Source organism: Otolemur garnettii, unplaced genomic scaffold, assembly GCF_000181295.1.
Source record: "Otolemur garnettii isolate 467f Iridium unplaced genomic scaffold, OtoGar3 scaffold00035, whole genome shotgun sequence".
Lineage (NCBI taxonomy): Eukaryota > Metazoa > Chordata > Mammalia > Primates > Galagidae > Otolemur > Otolemur garnettii.
In genome coordinates, this window is record NW_003852430.1 from 1,283,473 (window position 1) to 1,303,702 (window position 20,230).

Sequence of the window (20,230 nt, forward strand, 5' to 3'; positions counted from 1 at the left end):
GTCTCACTTTTGCTCAGGCTAGTGTCAAACTCAAGCAGTCCACCCACCTTAGCCTCCAGAGTGCTAGGATTATAGGCATGAGCCACTGCACCCGACCAACAAAGATAGTTTCTGAAATATTTTATGTCTTTTATCCCTTACTACCTAATGCCAAATGTGATTAATTTTTTACCATGCACTGAGCTCCTATGAATTCACTCATTTAATTTTTTTCCTAGTAGTTAATTTAGCAAATGTTCATTGAATGCTTACTCTGTATCAAGTACTGTTCTAGGTGCCAGATTTAAAGACTTGCCGTTATAGAGGTTACATTCTGGTTGGAGAAGATAAACAATAGCAAACAGATAAACACGTAATATACCAGACAATAGAGGAAACTGTGGCTGAATATAGGGAATGAAAGTTGGGGCTGTTGACAAAGGCTGATGAGAGAAGATCTCACTGATATCATGACACGTAAATAGAGGCCTGAAGGAAGTGAAGAAAGAAACCCTGGTATCACACTATTCTAAAGCAACAGAGGAAAACAGGATAGAAAGCTAGACCACCTTTGAGATAATGTCCTCTTTCAACCTATTTTGATTTCTAATGTTTACCATAAGCAGTTTCAGAATTGTACCAACAGTGAGAAATTATAAAATGTTATCTCAACTTAAAGATATTAATTTTTTTTATATTATTGTGTCTACATGCACAGTTTGAACATTTACAAGTTCATCACTGAGCAGTTGATCTAATCCAGTGACAATTTTTGTTATTCACAGTAGGTAAGCCCTATAAAGTCACCCCAAACGCTGAATTAGTGAATACTAAATCACTGCTCTTGATGGGAATACAATGTTAGGTTTCTGCCAATCTCTTGTCATAACATTTTTGTCAACCAACTAATTAACATGTAAGCTATTTTGTATGTTTCTACTTAGAGACACCTTATTTAATATATATTGTTGATTCATTAACATTAAAGTCACACCTGACAGAACTGTAACTTGTGTCTGAACAAAGCTTATCTAACACACACATTTCTGCACAAGACACATCAAAGCCTTCTGTGCTTAGGAACACTATAAACAGCACTTCAGCACTGTGCTTTGGGACCACTTTAAACAGCAAAATCATGGAGAAAAAGTACAAAAATGCAAAAAATAAAATGTGGCAATAAATAGACCTCAAAAGGATATGTGTTTACACTGTGAAAGCTGAAATAAGACAGCCAGAACTTCACCTCATTCAACTTTAGCTAAGAATTTGCCCATTTGGGCAAGTCACATTTTTTGCCACTGGGTGCATATTCATGAATGACTGCAATATATGGCAACTGTTTTGCCCGGGGGGCAGGGAGGGAGAGGGGGAGGATTGCAAATACATTTTAGTGAACAGGAAAATTCACAAATCATGGAATCTGTGAGTAAAGAGGATCAATTTGTTTTAATAGCTGATATTTGACTAGAGCTGTTTTATTTCAGGCACTGAGACTGGATTGAATTATGTTTTCAGCAATTGATCTATTAGGTTTAAAGTTGGCTCCTATGAAAATTTAAAACTTATACCCATCTAATTCATTGTTCTTTATTCAGACTAGACCAATGAGTGGTTAAGGAAGAGAGCTGCCTAAATGGCATGATTTGACCAGGAAACACCTCTATCCAAGTGTATCACCACAACTCCTCCTTACCTCTTCCTCACTGCTCTAAATGAATGTTTGGTCCTGTAGACAGAACTGACTGAACACAGTAAAAAATAAAGCTCTAGAAGTCATAGATCTAGAATGCATCTTTTTGTTAAAACATCATTGCTGGTATAAAAGTTGTGAATTCTATTCTACATATTCTAGTGTACAAGAAATATTGTTTTTCAAAAAATGTTGTATAACCAACTTAAGCCCAACCCAAAGGGGATAGTGTCTTAGCTGGTTGGGGCTGCCATAACAAAAATACCGTGGCCTTGGTGGCTTAAACAACAGACAGTTATTTTCTCACAGTCTTGGAGGCAGGAGGTGTGATCTCAGTATGCCAAGCATGGTCAGGTTATACTAAAAGCCCTCTCCCTGCAGCCAGCTCTCGCTGAGTGCTCACATGGCTGTTTCTCAGTGCATGTGCATGAAGAGAGAGAGAGTTAGCTCTCTAGTGCCTCTTCTAGGGACACTCATCCTATTGGATCAGAGCCTCACCCTTATGAGCTCATTTAATCTTAATTATTTCCTTTATGGTTATATCTCTCAATAATCACATTTGGAGTTAGAGCATCAGTATATGAAATTGGGGTGTGGGCACACAAACATTTGGTCTATAACAGCTGGTGTCTCTATTCACTCTCAGCTTTGCCAAAGATTCCAAGCCCATCTTATACCTGGGCAAGTGGCAGCTATAGAAAAAAAGTTCCAAGCCCTGTGAATAACCAGGAAGCAGATGTACTCCCAGAGATCATACAGGCAGAACCCATAGATTATCCAATGACCCAGGGCTTTGGTACTAGGTAAGATCCTGGAACTTGGAATGCCTGAGCCAGAGTACCCTATAGCAAACACATAGAATCCTGATCTTCTGAGACTCACCAACCCCTGTCTTTTCTAGTATGGGGGGATTTCCTCTAATCTCTCTTCTTTCCCTCAAAAGCATTCTGTTTTCTCTCCCCTCCTTCTGGGACATTTTAGAATAATTCTTTGAAGACATTAGAAGGCTTTTCTAAGAGACAGGAAAAAACAGACAACTTGAAGAAGTTTCTGCATGCCTGCCAGAATTCCTAAGATAGGGTTTTAAAAAGGCCCAATTATCTGTTGAAAGTTAAGAGAAGGGAGTACAGTGCTCATTAAATACCACAATCAGTCACTCTTGCCATACTAACCTGCATCTCAAGGGAAAATTTTATTGTTAATCATTATCTCCAGTTCAATAGCTTTAATAGAAGATCTTAATGTTTTTATACTGAAAAGATAGTGGCGACTGCTTACTAAACGTTTAAATATTAAGATCACAGGATAGTTATCAGTGGAGCTAATACTAGCATTCACATACTTGGCTCTGAGTTCTGTGTGTTTTCTGTTGAAATGTTCAAAAGCAAGCTGCATAATTCCCCAAAGAAACCCAAATTTTAAGTTAATTTTCACTTCCATAATGTTAACAGATAACCATGAAGTAATTTTTTTCTGTCTATCAAAAAAGGTACAGTTTATGGTGGTGCTTTTAAGAAGATGAAATGCCAAGCTGTATTAAAAGACAGAGTGATTCTGAAATTAGTATTTATTCATTATTAGAAAAAGAAAATTCAAAACTATGTCAAATTCAGATCATTTGTTTAACTTTTTATGGGGATATTTGAGTACTTGGTTTCGCTTTCCTATTTTATCAAAGCATTTTTGGGACTTGTGGGTAGGCTTTCTTTTCTTTTTTGTGAAGGGGAGGGACTTAATCATATATAAACAACATTTCTTTTAAGTGAGTTGGGAATATGATTTCATCCTAACTTGGCCATTGTACAGCTTGCCTCCATATGAATTATATATTGTTTGAAACCATGGTTAGGTTCCAGACATCTGTATGTAAGCAACCCTAGAACTTACTCTGTTCTTGGTTAAATTTTATTGATCTAAATTCATATTTGAATCCAGTTACTTTATCACCATGCCTTTCAACTAGCTTAGCATATTACCTAGTAATTTTACAATATGGAGTATTTCAGGTAGTTATCAATTATCATTTGCATTATGGAGTTGAATCAGGTGGAGACAATGGAGCTTAGATATGCTCAACCAGCAAACCAATGGTTGACTTGAGCAATGGCATGAAAATGATCATTACACTTATTTTTATACCATTACATTATTACTTACTCTAAGAAGCTCTAAGAAAAATTATTATTAATTTTGAATTATTTAGACATTTTTAGAAAGTCAAGGAATTGAATTAAATCCACCAGAGAAGATGGCTCTGGATCCTTACACTGAACTCCGAAAAAAGCCTGTTCGTAATTACGTCACCCCATCGGACTTTGATCAGCTCAAGCAGTTTCTCACCTTTGATAAACAAGTAAGTGACCTAAGCACCTCAGTAGGCTTATTAGTTTCCAGATATGGCAGGAATTTCTTAGCAAGCTGTTTGGGCAGCTGTATTGGAAACTACTTTGAAACATTATTTCTGTAAGTTAACTGTTTGAGTACAGTGCTTTCTGTTTTCATCTAGAGTTAGAAATGTGGGAATCCCTAAGTTTCACATTAGAGATCCAGAGAAGATTGTGGCGTTAAGTCTTGTGAATTCCACCAGACACTTAAATCTTAACCTATTCCTGAGCTACATCTGCTTCCCACTTTACGTTTCCATCTGACCATGTCTTTCCCTAAGTATGAGTTAATCTCATAGGATCCTTAGGGAAACCTTAAATGAATTATTGGGAAATTTCAAAGCTATTGCATATGTGTAGGTTTCTAATATTAAAATAGTTAATTTAACAGAAATTCCATTGCAGATGTTTCCCAGTTAAATGTTATATTACTTTGGAGTACAGAAGGCTCTCAGCATTTTCCAGTTCTGTTCCAACCATTCTAATCCTGTCCCTTGTGAGCTGATATGTATAAGCTGATTTGAATCTTCTCCTTTTTATATTAAAAGGAGAGACCCACAATGCTTTTTTGCTGCTTTTTTTCAGAAATTGAACTTATTTTAGCTCAGAAAATTTAACCTAACATTAGTATGGTCTTTTATGGATTTTCTGTGTATCAATCATATATCTGTTATTATTTTATATTTAAAGATTGTGTTGATACTATCATTAAATGATGTGTATTGATGGGAATAAGAAAAGTCTGGTTAATAAATGGAAATATTTTCCGTATAGATTGTATGTAAACCGTATTCACACGTACCTTCTTTAATACGTATGTATAAACCGCTGTTAAGGACCTTATTGCTCTGTTGATTTTACTTCTCTTTCCCTGACTAATATTTTAGATCAAAGTGAGCTGTTCTTTCTTGGCACAAACTTACAATCCTATTATTTAATTCTTTCCAGCTGCTGACATCTGGTATATAATTTCAGACATTTTTTCTTTTTTTTTAGAGACAGAGTCTCACTTTGTCACCCTTGGTAGAGTGCCATGGTGTCATTGCTCACAGCAACTTCTTGGGCTTAGGTGATTCTCTTGCCTCAGCCTCCCGAGTAGCTGGGATTACAGGCGCCCGCCACAATGCCCAGCTATTTTTTTAGTTGTACTTTGGCCGGGGCTGGGTTTGAACCTACCACCCTCAGTATGTGGGGCCTACTCACTGAGCCACAGGTGCTGTCTGAATATTTCTTTTTTTCCATTTACCATCTGAGATGTCATGGTCTTTCCAGCTAATCTGTCCATCACTGTCTGATATGTAAATACCGAAGTAGCTAAGTTAAACTGTCCACTTTTAGGATTCTTACTTGAGTCACTACTTTGGATTCCTCAAAGGTTCTTCGATTCTATGCAATCTGGGATGACACCGACAGCATGTTTGGTGAATGTCGGACCTACATCATTCATTACTATCTTACGGATGATACGGTGGAAATTCGAGAGGTCCATGAACGGAATGATGGGCGAGATCCTTTCCCACTCCTGGTGAACCGCCAGCGTATGCCTAAAGTTTTAGCGGAGACTGCAAGTATGTTTGATTCAGTTTATCCTTTGCCACTTGGTACATATTTAGGATTTTTAAAGGAATTACTTAATCAGTGTGGATATTCCTTTATGCTTAAAAGGCTTTAGCTGTGTTTTCTTAGGTGCTCAGAAAATGGCTTTCCCACAACTTCCCTCCTTTACATTCCTCTTGGTATCACTGTGCTTCTGAGACAGTCTGGTAGAGGTAACTGATACCTAGCTCAAGGAAACAAAATGAAAACAGAAGAGGGAGATTCATTTAAAGTGCCATAGAGCAAGACTTCTGAATTGGAGCCCTTTAATATTAGATTATTAATACATTTTTTTCAAACAGCCCTGTTGTCATTCAAGAATATAGCTTAGCATTACCTTACATGCTTTCCTGACTTTATGTCTAAACAGGATGTTTCCATGTGGGTTGAGTTGAAACTGGAAAAGGAATGTCTGTGACTCATAGAGGTGGAGTTCATTGTGTCAACCCCAGCTCTTTCTTTGCTGGTTTAAAATAACCTGGCATGTTGGAGAGTGAGAATGCAGCAAAATAGCAGTGGATAGCTGTTGTTTACTGAGTCCTGAGATAACTAGGCTTTCTTTTGTTACTGACTTAACACTTAAAGAATTTTCTCTTACACAAATGTCCTCTTGGTCACATGTAATGACATCTGTAATGTTAGGGTGGCTAACAGAATTCTGAAAATATTTTCACCGATTTTTTTTCTTTTCACTGTATTTTTGAGAACTAGGAAATAAGAAATTTCCAGGTAATGAGTAAGTGGTTTGTCTAGATCAGAGGTTATAAACAAATTGATAGTCTAAGGCTAAATTCAGCCTACCCATATGTACTACTTGGCCTGCAGAGTGTATTTTTTTAAAACACAGTGTTATTTTTTAAAAGGTAAGGAGTTGGAAGTTTTCGTCATTGGGAGACTGGTAAACAAAATGTGGGGAACATACATTTTTTTATTAATATGCAGTAGTTAGAAGCAATAAACAAGATATACCCAGGAAACAAATGCATGCATCTTAAAAATATAGTACTATGTAGAAAAAAGATAAAATGAGATACATAATACAAGAGCATTCATATAATGTGAAATACATGCAAAACATAGTACATAGTCAAAAAGCTGCACACTAGAATGGTTGCATGTGAGGAGAAGGAGATTGGGGGGAAAAGGATAAGAGGGACTAAAAATGGTCATTTTAAAATTAGGAGAGTTCACCCTAAGTATCTCTTTCTTTGAAAATTGAGACTAACTGCTAACACAGCTTATATTCTCAAATGGCAACAACTGGATCTGTGCCCTGGTTCAGCAGAGTGCAGCTACTGCCTACCAAGCATATTATACTTAGCCTCCAATAGAACCGTCTTTGAGTTCAGTGATACTGAAACTAATATACTGGCTCGGCGCCTATAGCTCAACAGGCTAAGGCACCAGCCACGTACACCTAAGGTGGCGGGTTCAAATCCCCAGCCCAGACCCGCCAAACAACAATGATGGCTGCAACCAAAAAATAGCCGGGCATTGTGGCGGGCGCCTGTGGTCCCAGCTACTTGGGAGGCGGAGGCAGGAGACTCGCTTGAGCCCAGGAGTTGAAGGTTGCTGTGAGCTGTAATGCCAGGGCATTCTGCCCAGGGGGACAGCTTGAGGCTCTGTCTCAAAAAAAAAAAAAAAAAAGAAACTAATATACGAATTTTGGCCTTCCAGACTGCTTAAATGAGCCAGAAATTACTCCCATCTGGAGCTAACAAACGTTGGATTTACAGTAGTCAAAAAGAAAGAATAGGAATATATTCCAGGTGGCATGGAAAAAAAAAGCCATACTGAAACTGAATCCCTTGAAATTTGGGGTTCTAGGTATGTCTCTGTCTTATCAATGTGATCTCTGTTTAACACTTTCAATATATAATCATCTTCTATAAGTTCTTTTGCTATAACTTTACATGTTTTTTTAATTAAAAAATTTTTATCAAAGTTATATGGGGAGGCAGCCTAGAGACATATAAGGGGTCCTTTTTAGAGGGAGGAAACATATCTTTTTTTGAAAATCATTGTTACTTATGAGGTAACAGTACAGAAAAGGCTGAGCTCCCACAATTTAAATAATACCTTTAACTAGAATGGTGGTTTTAAAGGTATGTCATGCAGCTGACTTTGAAAGACATTTATCTAATGGGCAATTTTTATTAAATTTAGTTAAATATCTGCTATGGGAAGCATTTCATGTGCTAAGTGCTATAGAGAATAAAATGAAAATGTAACTCCCAGCTCAGAATCCTGTCCTTGAGGCGTTTCTAGTGTTCCCAGGGAGACAAGTCATATAAAATACACAAAGCTGTAAAATAATGACATTGAGTATATCTGATTATGTATTAGTTTTGTCACACAGATGGAGGTCACTGAACACAGATTTGGGCCTAAAAAACTAAAGAAGTCTTTGTGGAAGTGCTGGGATTATAGCCAGATTTAGAATGTTGGACAACAAAGGGAAAGAACACACAGAGAAGAACAGAGCAAAGGTTGGGAATTAGGAACAATTATGGCATGTTTAGGGGCATCTAAGAGATGATGGCTAGGCAAAGAGTTTGTGCTGGACAGTAATAAGGAAATTATGGGGGTATCTCTTAAAAGTTCTCTCTGATAGGGCCTTCTTTTAATAGTCAAGATTAGTCAGAAATACACACACACACACACACACACACACACATATAGATCTAGAATTCTGAAAGTTTTTTTTTTTTTTTGAGTGTAATTACAAGTGACCAGGAGGTGATGTCAAAATAGGTATTTATTCTACCAAAAGCCTGCTACTCAGCTCTTAAACCTAAGGCATGAGGTTCTGAAAGTCTAAATATATTAGCTATCCTTTAAACTGGCTTTCCTAGACAGTGTCTTACTCTCATTACCTAGTTTGGAGTGCAGTAGCACAATCAACTCCTGGGTTCAAACAATTCTCCCATCACAGTCTCCTGAGTAGTTAGGACTATAGACATATGCCACCATTCCCTGCTAATGTTTTAATCTTTTGTAGAGACAGGATCTCACCATGTGTCACAGACTAGTCTTAAACTCCTGGAGTCAAGTAATCCTCCCACCTTGGCCTCCCACAGTACTGAGCCTACAAGTATGAGCCACCACACTCAACCTGATCTTGCATTTCAAATGAATCTAGAACACCTCTTAGTTAGATTTTTTTGTGCTCTAGAAAGTTGAATGTTTTTCCTAATTGAGCATTTTTATTGCCTCGTTCAAATATTATATTAATTGAACATTCATTTAGGAAGAAAGAACCATGCTAGTCAATGGAAATCTAAAACTAGTATAAGCCCATATTTCATAAGGCTTTACAATCTGGTAAGATAGACATATACATCAATAGAACAGAACAAATTGTCTAGAAATGGACTCACACATATATACATATAGTCATTTGATTTTTAATAAAGATGAAAAGATGATCTGATAAAGGATAGTCATTTTAACAAATAGTTCTAGAAGAATTGGATAGCACATGTAAAAAATAAATAAGTAAACCTCAACCCTTACCTCACCATATGCAAATGTTACCTCAACATGGATCATAGACCTAAAGGTAAGAAGTAAAAACCATTAAAATTCTAAAAGGAAACATAAGTTTTAGTGACCTTGGGTTTGGCAGATATTTCTTAAATTAAAGGTGACACAAAAAGTACAAACTATAAAAGAAAAACCCAGAATTTAAAACTTTTGCTTTTAAAAGACACTATTATGAAAATGAAAAGAGAAGCTAAAGATTGTGAGAAAATATTTGTGAAATATATTTGACAAAGCAATTTTCATAGGATATATAAAGTGGGTTTTAAAACTCAGTAACAAAAATGACAGGATCAAATGTTCACATACCAATATCTTTGAATGTAAATGGATCAGACTTTCTGCTTAAAAGATATATACTAGATAAATGGGTTTTAAAAATGAGCCAACTACATATTGCCTACAAGAAACTCATCTCGGCTTAATGCCTATGGCTCAAGCGGCTAAGGTGCCAGCCACATACACCTAAGGCGGCGGGTTCAAATCCAGCCAGGGCCCGCCAAAAACAACAATGACAGCTGCAACCAAAAAAATAGACAGGCGTTGTGGCGGGCACCTGTGGTCCCAACTACTTGGAAGGCTGGGGCAGGAGACTCGCTTGAGCCCAGGAGTTGGAGGTTGCTGTGAGCTGTGATGCCACGGCACTCTACCCAGGGGGAGAGCTTGAGGCTCTGTCTCAAAAAAAAAAAAAAAAGAAAGAAACTCATCTCACCTATACAGACATACATAGACGGAAAGTACAGGGATGGAAAAAGATATTTCATGCAGATTGAAACCCAAATAAGTCATACTTATATAAAGTAGACTTTAAGGGCAGTGCCTGTGGTTCAAGGAGTAGGGCACTGGCCCCATATACTGGAGGTGGCGGGTTCAAACCTGGCCCCGGCCAAAAAACTGCAAAAAGAAAACAACTAGACTTTAAGTCAAAAACAGTAAAAAAGGGACAAAGAAGGTCACTATATGATAATAAAAGGATCAGTTCAGCAAGAGGATATAACAATTCTAAACATATGTGCACCCAACACCAGAGTGGCCAGATATAGAAAGCAAATATTATTAGATCTAAGTGGAGAGACAGACTCTAATACAATAATAGTTAGGGATTTCAATACCCACTGTCAGTATTAGATGGATTATCTAGACAGAAAATTAAAAAGAAACATTGGACTTACATTGCACTTAGATAGACCAAATAGATATTTACAGAACATTTCATCCAGCAGCTACAGGATACATTCTTCTCATCAGCACATGAAACATTCTCCAGGATAGACCATATATTGGACATAAAACAAATGTTCACAAACTTTAAAAGTCAAACTTGTATGAACCATCTTCTCAGATCACATTGGAATCAAACTAGAAATCAGTAACAATAGAAATTTTAGAAACTGTAGAAATAAATGGAAATTATACAACATGCTCCTAAATGATCACTGGATCAAGAAAGAAATTGAGGAATATATAACAAAAAGTTTTTATTTACTTTTTAAATAAATAAAAATCAAAATACAACATACCAAAACCTAGGTGATATAGTCAAGGCAGTGCTAAGAGGAAAGTTTATAGCAATAAATGCCTATATCAAAAAAGTAGAAAGATTTCAAATAAACAATCTAATGACGCTCCTCAAAGAACTAGAAAAGCAGGAACAAACCAAACTCAAAATTAGTAGAAGGAAAGAAATAATAAAGATCAGAGGAGAACCAAATGAAATGGAAGCTAAAATTAAAAAAAGAAACAAAGGATCAATAAAACAAAAAGTTGGTGTTTTATAAAAAAAAAATCAATAAACCACTAGCTAGATAAGAAAAAAGAGAGAAGACCCAAATAAACTCAGAAACAAAAAAGAAGACATTATTACTAATACCAGAGAAATATGAAAGATCATCAGAGACTATTATGACAATTATATACTGACAAACAAAAAAAACTACAGGAATATTTCAAGATGCTAGGGATACTTCTCAAAAACTTCTAAAAAACTAAAACCTAAAGAAATTAAAAGGAAGGAAAGAGTAAAACAAGAGCCTGAACATAACATAAAGTTGAAAACAAAGTTAGCAGAGAAAACTTATGAAGCCAAAAGTTGTTTCTTAGAAACAACTAATAAAATGTCAGCTCTGGACAAAATTTATGAATTGGTGAAAGAAGATGCATATATAATACATGATATTAAAAATGAAAGAAGAGGCAAGGCATGGTGGCTCATGCCCGTAATCCTAGCACTCTAGGAGGCCAAGTTAGGTGCATTGCTTGAGCTCAGGAGTTGGAGACCAGCCTGAGCAAGAACAAGACTACATCTTTACTAAAAAGAGAAAAGGTAGCTGGTGCCTATAGTCCTGGCTACGTGGGAAGCCGAGGCAAGAGGATTGCTCAAGCCCAGAAGTTTAAGGTTGCTGTGAGCTGTGATACCATGACACTGTACCCAGGGCCAAAAAACAAAAAAAAAGAACAAAATAAGAGGCATTCTTAACGATATGATAGGGATTAAACATAAAATAAAAGAGTAATACCAGCAACTTTCTGCCAATAAATTTGAAAACTTAGGTAAAATGAGCACATTTTTAGAAAAATATAACTTATTCAAGAAGAAATAGAAAGCCAGATGTCTTCAACCATTAAAGAAGTAGACTCAATTTTAACATTTTCCGCAAAGAAAACATGAGGTGTATATAATTCTACAAAGGATTTTTGTCAAACATTTTTAAAGAGCAGATAATCCCAAGCCTAACAAAAGCTCATTTAGAAACAAAGAACTTCTTACTACATCCATTTAAAAAGCCAATGAAACCAAGAGCACCATGAAAAAGAAAAACTACAGATAGCCTCACTTAGGAAGGTATATGCAATAATCTTAAACATACATCAGTAAACCACATTCAGCAGTATATGAAAAAGATAATTTATTGGGCAAACAAAGGTAAACTGCTGGCAGGCACAAACATATACCAGATTTCCTGGAATATGGTATACTGAGGGAAACTCAAGTAGTCATGAGCTAGATACGCTGTTGCCCATTACTTCCTACAGCAGCTCAAAGTCATCTAGTAGGATTAAATGCTAGACATTAGGAGAAGCGTTCCTTGGATTGTAGAGCTTTAAAGATGCATGATTCGGGAAATACCAGCCCCTCTTTTGGCATAATCAAGGGCTGGAATTCAAGCCTTTATGCCTGATATAGCATAAATTTAGCCTTCTTCCAGAAACTAACTGGCCTTATTTTTCAATCTTAATAATAACCAGTTAGGAGAATAACAGCCTACTTCTTATTTCTCATGTGATAGTGGTTCTGTGTCAAAGCTTTGTGGTTACAGCTGTAAGATGTGGCATTCTACCAGAACTGAGTGATTGTTATGATTTCCATGGAGGCCAGGCTTCAGGGAATCAATCTTAAACAAGTTAACCTTTAGTTTTCATGAAACAGTACAATAAAATTAGATTTATTCCAAAAATATGAGATTGATTCTACATTTAAAAATGGTTGATTTCTGCCCATAAATGTATTTACAACACAATTCACAATCACAAAGATGTAGAATCAACCTAAGTGCCCATCAATTCATGAATGAATTAGCAAAATGTGGTATGTACAATATATATGTGGAGTATGACTTAGTCATAAAAAGGAACAAAATAATATCTTTTGCAGCAACTTAGATGGAATTAGAGACCATTTTCCTAAGTGAACTATCTCAAAAATGGAAAATCAAATACCACATATACTCTCTAATAATTGGGAGCCAATCCAAGGGCACACCCAGGCACCAAGAGATGTAAAGATCATAGGAAATCAAGAAATGGGGAGAAAGGAGTAAAAACCTACCTGTCAGATACAAAGAACACTATTTGGGTGATGAACATACTAAAAGCTTGGACTTAAGCATTATGAAAGGTATCCATGTAACAAAAACATTTTTTAAATATTTAAAATTTCTTTCTTTCTTTCTTTATTTTTGAGACAGAGCCTCAAGCTGTCCCCCTGGGTAGAATGCCATGGCATCACAGCTCACAGCAACCTCCAACTCCTGGGCTCAAGCAAGTCTCTTGCCTGAGCCTCCCAAGTAGCTGGGACCACAGGCGTCCGCCCCAATGCCTGGCTATTTTTTGGTTGTAGCCGTCATTGTTACTTGGCAGGCCCGAGCTGGATTCAAACCCTCTACCTTAGGTGTATGTGGCTGGTGCCTTAGCCACTTGAGCCACAGGTGCCAAGCCAATTTTAAAATTTAAAAACATGATTAATTCTCACATAAATGGATTACTATAATAATAATCTTGCTGGTTCTCCCTGGTCACCACCTCCAGAACTAGGTCACGCTGTTTTAATACCAATGATTGCAACTATTCTTTGTATAATTGTTTAGTGTCTGTCTCTCTAAGCAGAATATTTCCTTCATGAAGGCAGGAATTTAAAATATATATGAATATATATGGTTTTTTCAAGTATATATATATGTATATATATATCTTTTCATTTAGAGATAAGGGTTTGCTCTGTCACCCCAGGCAGAGTGCAGTGGCATCATCATATCTTGCTCCAACCTCAAACTCCTAGGTTCAAGCCATCTTCCTGCCTCACTCTCCCAATTAGCTGAGACTATAGGTGCCTGCCACCATGCCTAGCTAATTTTTCTATTTTTTGTAGAGATAGAGTATTTCTCTTGCTCAGGCTGATCTCAAACTCCTGACTTTAAGCAACCTTCCTGTCTCAACTTACGAGAGTGCTAGGATTACAGGCATGAGCCACCACACCCAGCCTGTATCTATATTTTTAATTGTTGTATTCCCAATATTTATCAGTATACCTAGTATGATATAGGAAGTCACTAAAAACTTGTTGAATGAATGGATAAATGGGTAGCAAATTGAACTAAATAACTTGGATTTCTCCTAGAGCTAAGTAACTATCTTTATAGAAGGGAACTTATTCCTTCCTCCATAATGATTTCTTCTAAGCATCAATTCTGTTAATGATTTGTAGTGATAGTTTGAGCTGAATATGGGAAAGAGACTCTACAAAAGCCATTTGGGATAATGTTTATTTGTCCTGCCAACAAATAGAAATATATAGCCCTATATTCTAGAGGGACTGCAGAGAAGTCCCTGATCCTTGACCAGAGCAAAAGACTCCTACAGGATCTCAGGAATGCCTGGCTGTTATATATCATTCTTTCTTTCCATGTTCATTCCTCCTTTTTTTCTCTCTAATACTATCTTATATTAGAGAACTTCCCTCGGTGTGTGCTGGAAATCTCTGATCAAGAGGTGTTGGAATGGTACACTGCCAAAGACTTCATTGTTGGGAAACCACTTACTATCCTTGGGAGAACTTTCTTCATTTATGATTGTGACCCATTTACTCGGCAGTATTACAAAGAGAAGTTTGGAATCTCTGATTTGCCACCTGTCAATGTGAGCAAGCAGGAACCACCTCCTATAAAACAGGTAATTGGATAGCAGTTCTTAATGTGGTGACAAAATAAGTTATTTGAGGTAGAAATTTAAGAAAAAGAAAAAAGGACTTCTTTGTGAATAATGAATACCCAATAAAAAGTGGGCAAAGTACATGTAATAGAGTAGTTCACAAAAGAAGAAATATAAATGGCTGAAAAAAGAAAAAATCCCCAATCTAATTGATAGTCAAATAAATAGAATGATAATAATGAGGTTTTTGGATCTGATCAATTTTAAAAGTATCTAGTGTTTGCCCTATGTGAAGGAATTGGAAGTTTCATATGCTGTTAATGGAAAAGCCAATCAGAATAATCTTTCTAAAAGGCAGTTTGTTATCATTTATATTTCTTTCAAAATAAAACATTGCATATCTTTAATCTAGAAAATATGCTTTGGAGATTATAAAAAGATATGTCAAAGAATATGTGTTGTAACATTATAATAAGAGAAAGAGTAAGGAGATTGACAAAATAAGTTATAATATATCCATCTATACAAGTAAAAGACTAAAAGGCCTCTAAAAAAAAAAAAGGAATATTCTATACACACTAACATGAAAAAATGTCTATAACATATTTTTAAGTGAATATGTATGTATAATATGGTCCTATTTTTATGAATTTCTATATATAACATCTGCTTATGTATGCTGAAGGAAAGACCTGGAGAGATATCTACCATACTATTAACAGTGGTTAGTTCAACATGTAGGAAAGGGAAGGTTGGGAGGGAAGCAGGAGATGACAAGAGACATTTCTTTTTATACTCCTACGCATGTTTTTAATTTATACCAAGAATTGTAGATGTATTACTTTTTTAGAAATTTATTTTTGTTTTTATTTAAACATTTTTTATATGGTCAACTACACATATCATAAAATTTACCATCTCATGTGTATAATTCAGTGGTTTTAAAAAATTACTTTCAATGCTTTTTTAGTCTCTTAAGTATGTAGGAAGGATATATGGAGTTACAAACAAGAGCTACAACAATACTAGCTTTTAGATTAATTTTTAAAATGTATTAGTTTCTTTTTTTTTTTTTTTTGGCCAGGGCTAAGTTTGAACCCACCATCTCTGGCATATGGGGCTGGCGCCCTACCCTTTTGAGCCATAGGTGCCACCCTGCAAAACTGTATTAGTTTCTTAAATCATGTAGAAAACAAATTTACAAACTTTTGTTACAATAATACAATAACTTTATAATTGCCCATATATTTACATTTATCAAGATCTGTATTTTTTCATACATCTTCAAGTTATTGTCTGATATCCTTTCATTTCACCCTGCAGGACTCCCATGAGCATTTCATGCAGGGCAGGTCTAGTGATAACTAACTTCTTCAGCTTTTGTTTACCTGTGAATTTCTCCCTCATTTTTGAACAATGTGGATATGGCTATGGTTACAGTATTCTTGGTTGACAGGTTTTTTTTTTTTTCCTTTTAGTACTTTGAATATATTGGTCTACTGCCTTCTGGCCTCTAAAATTTCTGATGAGAAATTTGCTGATAATTTTAATGAGCATCTTTGTATGAAATGAGATATTTCTCTTTCTACTTTCAAATTTCTCTCTTTCTCTGGTCTTTCAAATATTTAATTATAATGTATCTCTGAATTCATCTTACTTGTAATTTGTTAAGCTCCTTGGATATTTATACTCATGTCTTTCATCAAATTTAGGGAGTTTTCAGCCATACTGAAAACTTTCTCAAATATAATCATGCATCACTTAATGATGGAATACATTCTGGGAAATGCTTTAGTAGGCAAGTTTGTTGTGTGAATATCATGGAGTATACTTATGCAAACCTAGAAGTATAGAGCTTATTGCTCCTAGGGTAAAACCTATTGCTATACTGAATACTCTGGATAATTATAACACAATGGTAAGTATTTGTTTATCTAAATGTAGAAAAGGTACAGTAAAAATACAGTATAAAAGATTAAGAAAAGAGATACCTATTTAGGGCACTTATCATCAATGGAGCTTGCAGCACTGGAAGTTGCTCTAGCTTAGTCAGACAGTGATTGGTGAGTGGATATGAAGGCCTACAACATTACCCTACATTACGATAGACTTTATAAACACTGTAAAATTGGGCAACGATAATTTATTTTAAAAAATTTTCTTTAATAATAAATTAACCTTACTATAAGTTTTTACTTTTTACTTTATGAACTTCTAAATTTTTTAAAACTTTTTGACTCTTTTATAATAACATGTAGGTTAAAACACAACATGTTGGGGTGGCACCTGTGGCTCATAGAGTAGGGCGCTGACCCCATATACTGGAGGTGGTGGGTTCAAAACTGCAAAAAAAAGAAAAGAAAAACATATTGTCCCGTTTTACAAAATATTTTCTTTCCTTATATTCCTATTCTATAAGCTTTTTTATTTTCAAATTTATTTTTAGTTTTTAAACTTTTTTGCTGAAAACTAAGACACAAGTATACACATTAGCCTAGGCCTACACAGAGTCAAGATCATCAAGATTGCTATCATTCACCTCTACATCTTATCCTTCCAGAAGATCTTCCTGGATAGTAGAACACATAGAGCTATCATCTCCTATGATAACAATGCCATCTTCTCAAATCCCTCCTGAAGGACTTGTCTGAGGCTTTTTTGCAGTTAACATTTTTTAATAAGTAGGAGTATACTCTAAAATAATGATAAAAAGTATGTATAATAAATACATAAACAAGTAACATCGTCCTTCATAATCATTATCAATTGTGTACTGTATAGCTGGGTGTTGTGGCGGGCGCCTGTAGTCCGAGCTACTCAGGAGGCTGAGGCAAGAGAGTCACTTAAGCCCAGGAGTTGGAGGTTGCTGTGAGCTATGTGACTCCACAGCACTCTACCAAGGGCAACAAAGTGAGACTCTATCTCTACAAAAAAAAAAAAAAAAAAAAAAAATCAGAACAATTGTGTACTGTATATAATTGTATATGCCATAATTTTTGCATGACTAACAGCTCAGTAAGCTTGTTTACACTAGCATCACCACAAACATGGGAATGATATATTGCACTGCAATGTTACAACATCACTTAGGTGACAGGAATTTTTCAGCTCCATCACAATCTTGTGAGACCACTATTGGATACATGGTCCATCACTGACTAAGACATCTTTATGCGGCACATGACCTTATTCTCACTTCCTTTCTCCTTCTTGTCTCCTTCTGAGACTGTCACAGTGCATATGTTGTTCTGCTTGGTGGTGTCTTACAGATGCCTTAGGCTCTGTTCAGTTTTCTCTAGTGTTTTTTATTGCTGTTTCTCAAATTCAATAATTTCCATTTTCCTAACTTCAAGTTTGCTGATTTTTTTCCTCTTTTGCCTGATCTTTGAATCCTTACGGATTTAAAAAATTTCTCTTAATTTCAGTTTTCAGCTCCAGAATTTCTGTTTATTTTTTAGGTTTTCTATCTGTTGGTTATTATTTCCATTTTGTTCACACATCATTTTCTTGACTTTTTTCACATCTTCCTTGAGTTCTTTGAATATTTTTAAGGCAGTGGTTTTAAAGTCTTCATCTAGTGTACTAGGTTTCTTCAGCTGTACTAAAGAAGATGGTATATGAAGCATATGTATTTTCCTCGAAAAGAGAGTAGGTCACTGCAACCCCCCTTTTAGAAATGTTTCATAAAAAGTTACCAAGAAGGATTGGCATTTAGGTATGCTGTGAGTTCCCAGGAGCAATAAGATAAAAAGGAAGAGGAAGTGATAATACCTCTTGTTGTCAGTTTTTTCTCTGATAGAACTCTTTATCAGTGAATGTGTTCTCTGAGAATTATCATGAAACCTTTGCCCCAAAGTTTTTTTTGATATCATTTGATGTAGTATACGTGGAAATATGCCATAGGAACGGGTCTAGGTTTTGATCAACTTTAGCAGTTTATTTTAGAGGTGAGGATAGCCTGAGAGCCCAGTTCAAGGGATTTACCCAAAGTCAAACTGCAAGTTAATAGGGCATTTCTATTGTATGTCAAGCATTCTTACAATAAGGAGTCTCAGCTAACCTGGAGGAGGGTGGGAATGGATTACAAAATAGTGGTGCCCTTTTCTCAGTGAAAAGGACTTTGATCCATCTTTTGAGTCAAGGAAAGATTTTGACTTTAGAATATCTCTCTTCCCCCATCCATCCATCCATCCATCCATCCATCTTTCCTTCCTTCCTTCCTTCCTTCCCTCCCTCTTCCCCTTCCTCCACTTCCTCCTTCTCTCTCTCTCTCTCCTATCTCTTTCTCATTCTTTGAGACAGAGTCTTACTTTCTCTCCCAGACTACAGTGCCATGGGGTCATAGCTCACAGCAACCTCAAACTTTTGGGCTCAAATGATCCTCTTGCCTCAGTCTTTCACCACAACACCCAGCTAATTTTTAGAGATGGTGTCTTACTCTTGCTTAGGCTGGTCTTAAACTTCTGAGCTCAAGCAAGCTGCCTCCTCAGGCTCCCAGAGTGCTAGGATTCCAGGTATCAGCCACCACGCCCAGCCTGTTCCCCATTCTTTTTACTGTCATTTTTTTTTCCCTAATCTGTCTTCTAAGGGGGGAAAAATGGAGAGAAGACTTTAAATAAAGAGCAGAGAAAACTGAAGAACAATTATAATTTTTGACTTGTTTATTTTTCCCTATTACAGCTTTTCTGCATAATAAAACTAATTTTATATAATAAGGCATTCATATATTTGGCACATTAATCATAGTGTTTGGTCACTTTATTTCCAATAAATTCCATATAATAAATAATTCTATTATAAAATAATTCTCTATGATGGTCTGTGAAATTTGTCAGAAATAAAAAGGAGAGCTTCATTGACCAAGCAGCAAATACCTTATACATACTAGCTTTACATGAATGATCCTTAGTCATTATACCTCAGTCATCTTAACCCTTAGCAGAAACCAGGGATAGAAAGTTGTAGCAGGGTATAGAGGGATCACATTAACTAGACCCCAGCAAATGAGTGAGGGGGTCAGTCTTCCAGGCAATACACCTAGGACAAATTTAGTAGTGTAATTTATTGTTGAGAGAATATCTTGTTATAGATGGTACTACAACCATATGGACTAATTTATTAAAATGCCCGAATGCAATATACAAAAAGATTTTTGGGAGGGTATCTATAAATAAAAAGTGTGGTACAAGCTGAATTTCCTGATAAAGCAGAGCAAAAAGGAGTCATGGAAATAGAATTCCACTGGTGTTTGCTAGCATTGAAGAGGAAGGGGAAAACCTGGTTTCTGACCTAAAATTCTTAGGGAAATGAATCTTTGCATCCAGCGCTGATGTGTCAATTTCTTCATGGAGCCAGAATGAAACATGGAAGTTTCATGTATACCTTGGAACCATTCAATGTATACCTTCATACCAACTCATCAAATAATCTTTGCACCTGAAACTTGGTTTCCTATTCATAAATGAGCTTCACTAAAAAAGGAGGGTCCTATTTAGACAAGAGGTCTGAGTTCTCAAAAAAAAAAAAAAAAATTAGCATCATCTTCTTTTTTGATATAAAAATCAAGAAATAAACATATCAGAAATATGGAGGTAAAAAGGAGGAAAAGCAG

The 20,230-nt window shown here is 35.9% G+C and overlaps 1 protein-coding gene across 1 annotated transcript in view; it reads left to right on the forward strand.

The window, feature by feature from the left end:
- Positions 1–20,230, forward strand: part of EFHC1 (EF-hand domain containing 1) — a 49,117-nt gene that overhangs the window by 10,573 nt on the left and 18,314 nt on the right. The window contains exons 4-6 of the mRNA XM_003789642.2: positions 3,876–4,025; positions 5,432–5,624; positions 14,420–14,640. Coding sequence (XP_003789690.1) covers positions 3,876–4,025; positions 5,432–5,624; positions 14,420–14,640 — 564 coding nt within the window. The remainder of the gene's footprint in view (positions 1–3,875; positions 4,026–5,431; positions 5,625–14,419; positions 14,641–20,230) is intronic.